This window comes from Convolutriloba macropyga, chromosome 1 (assembly GCF_964194025.1).
Source record: "Convolutriloba macropyga chromosome 1, txConMacr16.3, whole genome shotgun sequence".
NCBI classification, from domain to species: Eukaryota; Metazoa; Xenacoelomorpha; order Acoela; family Convolutidae; genus Convolutriloba; species Convolutriloba macropyga.
In genome coordinates, this window is record NC_134468.1 from 5037960 (window position 1) to 5044326 (window position 6367).

The following is a 6367-nucleotide window of genomic DNA, read 5'->3' on the forward strand; positions in this document are numbered from 1 at the left end:
GTATACTAGAGTTATATGAGGAAACAAAGAAGTTTCCTTTTTCCTAATAAAAACAAGGCTGATATAAATCAATTTAGTACACAACAATTTGTCACAATCAGTAAGTATAGACGCAGTGAAACGTTAAACAACATAAGGATTTTAATGTTTATGTTGTTGATGGTAAGAAGTTTGACTGCTACTCAGATCATGGAACATGTGACAATTAAAAGTGAAATAAAATATCAATAGAGTCCATTGTTAAAGGGATATAAATATAGTATTTGTTATTAAGCAAAAAAAGAAAAGCAAAAGTTAACGTTTATAAAACTGGTGAAGTGTTCATCAAACTAATGAACAAAGCTTTCTGTGATAAGACAATCGAAAATGTATATAATAGACAAGATGTAGAAATAGTTAATATTCATGATAGTTATAATAAAATAGTCAAAGAAATTACTTTTGAATATGTAGTACAATAGGGTGAAGATCTGGTAGCAATACATGAAATAAGATCTACTGTTACGTTAGATAAGTTCACTGATATCGAAATTGCAATATTGGAAAATTCAAAGTTGTTTATGTACACTTCAATATCTGGTTACTTTGAGAAATGCTTAAACGGTATCTATCGTTATAAAGATACAGATAGTATATTTATAGGCATAATTGTGCCAGAGGGAAGTACTATTGAACAAGAGCTAGAAAAAATACATGGTATTTTAAGTAATACTGAAATAATTAAGTTGAAAAACAGGAAACCTAATGATACTATTATTGAAGTATGTTTTCTAAGAGCAAAATCATAATGATATGTAACAACCAAAGGTGAAGAAGAAGACAAATAAAAAATTACTAAAGAAACTTTGAAAAACCTTATTGATATCGAAGATTACAAGAACGCTGTATGTCATGATAAGGGTAGGTATGTTACTAATTATACTTTTCAAAGTGCTAACCACATTACAGAAACGAAAGAACAAAAAAAGCTTTAAGTGGTTTTGACGATAAAGGCCTGAGAGATTTTGATGGTAATTTTAATTTCAATAAAGATTTAGAATTTAACTAAATTGATAGAATATAAAAATATCAAAATATAAAATTTTTGAAAAACATAAAAAGCGAATAAAATCACCAAAATTCGTAAAAATTTACAAATACATAAAAATTTCATAAAAATTGTATTAAAAAATTGCTAAAAAATACATAAAATTACAAAAAAATTAATCTTATAAAAAAAGAATAAAATTACATAAATATAGAAAAATAAGTATTTTTAAAATATAATCAGTGTTGTGGGGGATCCTACCTGTGGGGTATCCTATTTCAATACACGTGTGTCTTTTGGTAAAAACATGCTTTTTTGGTCCTCTTTTAATGATGATCGGCAGTAATATAGAGGTACTATCCCCCACAACAATGCGTAAAAAGTTACATAAAAATATATAAAAATTTGTACACGTAATACATAAAAATATACACGTATTATGCAGTGCTGTGGGGGATTCTACTTCTTCTTTACTATCGGCAACAATTCTTTAATCTATTTCTCTTACCCGTCAAAAAAAATCGTCATCAAAAACTACCAAATCTGTTGTGTAGGGTCGGGAATAAGCTATCTTATTTATTATCTTTTCAAAGAACAGCTTTTTTGTTATGGTCGGCCAAATTGTCTTCTATATTTCTTTCAGGTCGTGGACCGCTATAGTTGGATGAATTCGATATTATCGCTTTAAATTCTACAAACGTATGACTGAAACGTTGCGCTATTTTGGAACGCAAAAGATGCCATTAGGCAAACGAGAAACTATTTATCTCTTTTTACATAAATGGATAAATAACTTTTGTAATTTGCGCTAGCTAAATAAAAACACGTTTTCCATCGTTTGCTCGACCACAGATGACATTCTCATTGAAGTGGAAAAAAGTCAATTTATCTTTTCGATATTCCACGATATGTGAGATCAATTTTAAAGGAGTTAGCCAGCGCGGACTTTTTGAAATATTACTTCTAATAGATGTTAAATGTTGTTAATATTAACTGACAGGCCTGATGTAAAAAGAGCAATAGTGTCTAAAGTGCCGCTGTTGAAGAGAAAAACATATTGTTGTGTTGTGGTTTGACCCACATGGAGCTAATGTTGGTTCTCTTCAGTATTAAGTGTGTCTTGCTGATAAAAATCAGCGTCATTATACAATTCACAACAACTGCAGTTGCCGCAAAATCTGATGAGCGTGAGTTTATTTAATTTTAATTTAAAATCAAAAATTAATTCAAGTTCATGTTTACTTTGAAAAATCAGAGCTGTTCACTTTGAACAGCTCTGAAACGGTGCTTAAACAGGAAAAATCCGGGTCGTTGTGTCAACGCTAAAAATGACAAAAAATGTAAGAATTGCCGTGAATGGTTGTAAGAATTGCAGTTTTTAGACCTAAGTGCGGTGAAAGCGGCGAAAATAAAAGTTTCACCACCAAAAGACGAACACATTACCTCGATTAACCGGTAAAAGATACTGTACACTTTTTGCGGTTTTTGTAAGATTTACATTTTTCAGCATTAAATTTTTCATTTTCACCGCTTTCTGTTTACAGTGGTGTATTATTTTTCACCGGTTGAGCGGTGAGAAAAAATTCCTCACTAAAAATTTCAGATCTTACAGAAATTGGAATTGGTTCGAACCAATGTACCAGATATTTTTTGGAAGAAATCCGGTCCGGGTCGAGGGGTTTGGGTTAATTTTTGTAAGAAACGCGGTGAATGCGATGAATTTTTGTAAGAAATTCGTTGATTGCGGTGAATGCGGTGAAAAAAAAATTCACCGCATTTCACCGCATTTCTTGAAAAAACTTCACCGCGAAATTCACCGCATTTCTTAATAAAATTCATCGCACGACTTTTGTGGCGAATTAATGTAAGAAATGCGGTGAATGCGGTGAAAAAAAATAATTCACCGCATTTCACCGCATTTCTTACAAAAAATCACCGCAAAATTCACCGCATTTATTATAAATATTGACCGCATTTGCTTTCCAACGTTTACTGAATCTGATTAAAATTCACAAAAAATATCATAGAAGTAAGTGTCAGTTGGCGCAGTTAAATAAGACAATGAAGGCAAGCAGGAGTTAACAGGTTCGAACCCGCGTAAGGAAGTTTTTCTTTGTAAGAGTATTAAGAACGCGGTGAAAATAAACAATTCACCGCGATTCACCGCATTCACCGCAAAAAGATGTAAGAAATACAAGGTGATTTTTTTTTCACCGCATTTCACAGCATTTCTTACAAAAATTCACCGCCAAACCTCGACCCGGGGTTGAATGTGGAGAAAAAAAATTTCACCGCTAAAAATCTCAAACCTTACAAAAATTCAACGCTAAAAACGGAAGTCTTTTTAAAAAAATCTCTGCTTCCACCGCATTCATCGCTATATTTTACTTTTCACCGCTATTCACTGCAATTCCGACAAAACCTTGACCGGGAAGCTTCCTAGCATTCGTTTGGCATGGCGTTGGAAAATAAAAAATTTAAAATACTTGTTGATATTGTAATCGTACAGAAAACGAAATCATTATTATTAATAAACCCTGAATTTTTGCTACCAGGAAGAGCTAATAAAACAGGCTCGAGGTTTTAAAGGTTTTACAGAACAATTACGTAATACCTGAGACGAGTAGTACTGAACTTAAACATTTTTCACCGCAAATTTTGCTTCTTTAAGCGGCGATGACAGCGAAAGCGGTAAATTTTTGCGGATAAATAATGTTTTTGTAGTCACATATTTGAAAAAAAAAAGAAATTAGGAAAATTTTTTTTCTAATTGATAATCTTCATTCAAATTTCAAAAACAAGGAGAGTTTTCAGCTAAAATTTATTTTAAATGAAACGACCAATCAAGTTTCTGAGCACTTGAAAGTTTTTTATAAATAAACTTGACATCATTACCTTTAGATGGTTTAGAGATCACCTTTTAAAGCTTATTTTGACAAATTTTAAGAAAAGAATTAACCAGTGAAAATATGCTCATCCTTAAATTTATAGATAAATGTGATGAAGGAATGTTATAATTGTAATGAAGGAGTTCACTAAAATTTTTTTGCTTAAAACAAATCAAGAAATTTCGTTGCTTGGTAGATGAATTTATCTTTTGATGTTTGAACCCCTCTGTTGCTCAGTTGAGCTCCTTTCGCATTCCGTCGACGGATAAAATTAGTTTAACTGAACTACTTGGATAGATCAATGATGATGGTTTGTGACCAGACGATAGAAAATCCAAATGCTGAATATCGCTAACTTGTACTGGATCATAGATAAACCAAGAAAACCATTTTACAGCTTCAAATTTAAGATTCTTTATTGGTGCCAATCGGCCTCTGCTAATCGCTAAATTTTATACCTGACCAGTTTTTGATGATTCCCGGTTCCAAATCCTGCTAGCTAGTGAAGCTATATATATATATATATATATATATATATATATATATATATATATATATATATATATATATATATATATATAATACATTTGCGCCATGATGACATGCTAATTCCCTTACTTATATTAAATTAACTCATTTTAAAATCTCTGTTTTGAACGACAATAGTTTAACACGCTTAATGTTTCCGCCATCTATGAAATTACAATAATCCGTGGATTGGAACTTTATGAAATTGTCAAAATTAATTCTTGTTAGGATTTATTTTCCATGAAATTGTTTCGATCCATTGATAGATTAATGAGATTGCGATGATCAATTGATGGAAAGCAACTGAACGTCATCGTGGGTTAACTCTATTCAAAAACCTGCGATAGAACGATCTTTTAAGACCTTTGAGAATGTTGGTGAAAAAACGAGAAATGTATGCAGCCTCTGAAGTTATCTTAAAAAATAGTTTCAACCAACATTACGTGGTCAATGTCCGGAAAATCGAGTATACATACTCGATTTTTGTCGGGATTTTTCACTACCCATTTATCAAGATTAGAGTTGTAAGCGTGGGTGGAAACGAATGACAGTAGGCTAGTTCAGTTCAAATTCGCCTATAGTTACCATGGATGCAGTATCTAATAACCAAAATGAAAGAAAGACTAATTGTTGATTATTTTCAGAAATGCCCTTCTCGATTCTAATTTTGGGCCAGGAAGACGATTAGGAGTTTTGAAATTACCATAGCTGTGTTCACAAGAACAGTTAAGTCTTGGAAATGTTCACAAGAACAATTTAATCTTGGAAATTAGTCTCAAGTAACTACAAATAAATTTCGGGCAACAAACTTTTAGGCTAATTACATGCTCAAAACAGTTTTGTTTCCACAAAACGCAAAATTTATTAAAAATTGCCTTTTTGTACATCGGCCACGTAATGCTGACCTAATTGGCCACTGACCATATCGTCTGAGTCCAGTTTGACATCATCTGATCAGAATTTACTGGCATCATATTTTGGCGCTCATCTTAATCTCGTCTACCTCAGACATAAGCACCAGCTGGATAGTGAGACGAGCGTTAAAGCTTTGGCGCGGAACCCTATAAGTTCCAGCACTCAATTACAATAATTTTTCTTTTAAAGACAGACTGACCTGACCAGATAAACGTACGAACCATGCTACTGAAAAACCACTAATCTAGCTAAAATTTCCCTATTCTCTCATATTCATTATTTGGAGCTTCAAATAATTTTTTAGCCGAAGAATGCAACTACTGTCCCGAGGGCCAGGTTAGTGTCCAAATAAAAGACTGCTACAACAAAAACCCGACAAATGGCTGTGGTTCCAGCACCTGGAGTAACCTCACACTTGAAATCATAGATTTGTTCACGACTGATGAAGCCACGGACTGTTGTAACGAACACGACTTGTGCTACGAAAAGTGTGGGAAGACTTTTAAAGAATGTCAAGATGAGTTCAAAGCTTGTCTGAACGCGTTTTATAAGGGTCTGTCAGTGTTCACGGCACTTGCAGGTTGTTCAAGCTATAAACGGACGCATTTGAATGTTTGTTCATGCGTTGAAGAAAGCGAAAAATTGAAAGTTGTTGATGTCGATTGTCCTTTAGACCACCAAGTTTGAATTCCTGGACAATCAAATGGTAGCGGGAATTTCATTTTCCTGAAATGATAATAGATAGAAATTCAAATAGCCAATAAAATTTTACACAATAAAAGTTTTTCTTGCAGTGTCAAAGTTGTCAAAGTGATTAATTTGCAGGGCAATAATAATAATTAATTGTTTTCAAGTAGGTTATGAGCATTACTGCAATTTTAAAAGCTTCAGCAAAACACAACCCATTTGCGAGGCCACCAAAAGGTCTGCATGGCCCTAGTTGAATGATACCAAGTATCAGCACTAAAGATTTTGGGATCTTTAGAACGTGAGACGAGGGGAGAGAAAA

General features: G+C 33.0%; 1 protein-coding gene across 1 annotated transcript; it reads left to right on the forward strand.

Annotated features, from left to right (window-relative positions):
* The first annotated feature begins 1895 nt into the window (after positions 1–1895).
* LOC142344956 (uncharacterized) lies at positions 1896–6139 on the forward strand. The gene is made up of 2 exons (XM_075397044.1): positions 1896–2214; positions 5663–6139. The coding sequence occupies exons 1-2, from the start codon at positions 2109–2111 to the stop codon at positions 6043–6045; spliced, it is 489 nt and encodes a 162-aa protein (XP_075253159.1). The 5' UTR covers positions 1896–2108; the 3' UTR covers positions 6046–6139.
* The last annotated feature ends 228 nt before the right edge of the window (positions 6140–6367 follow it).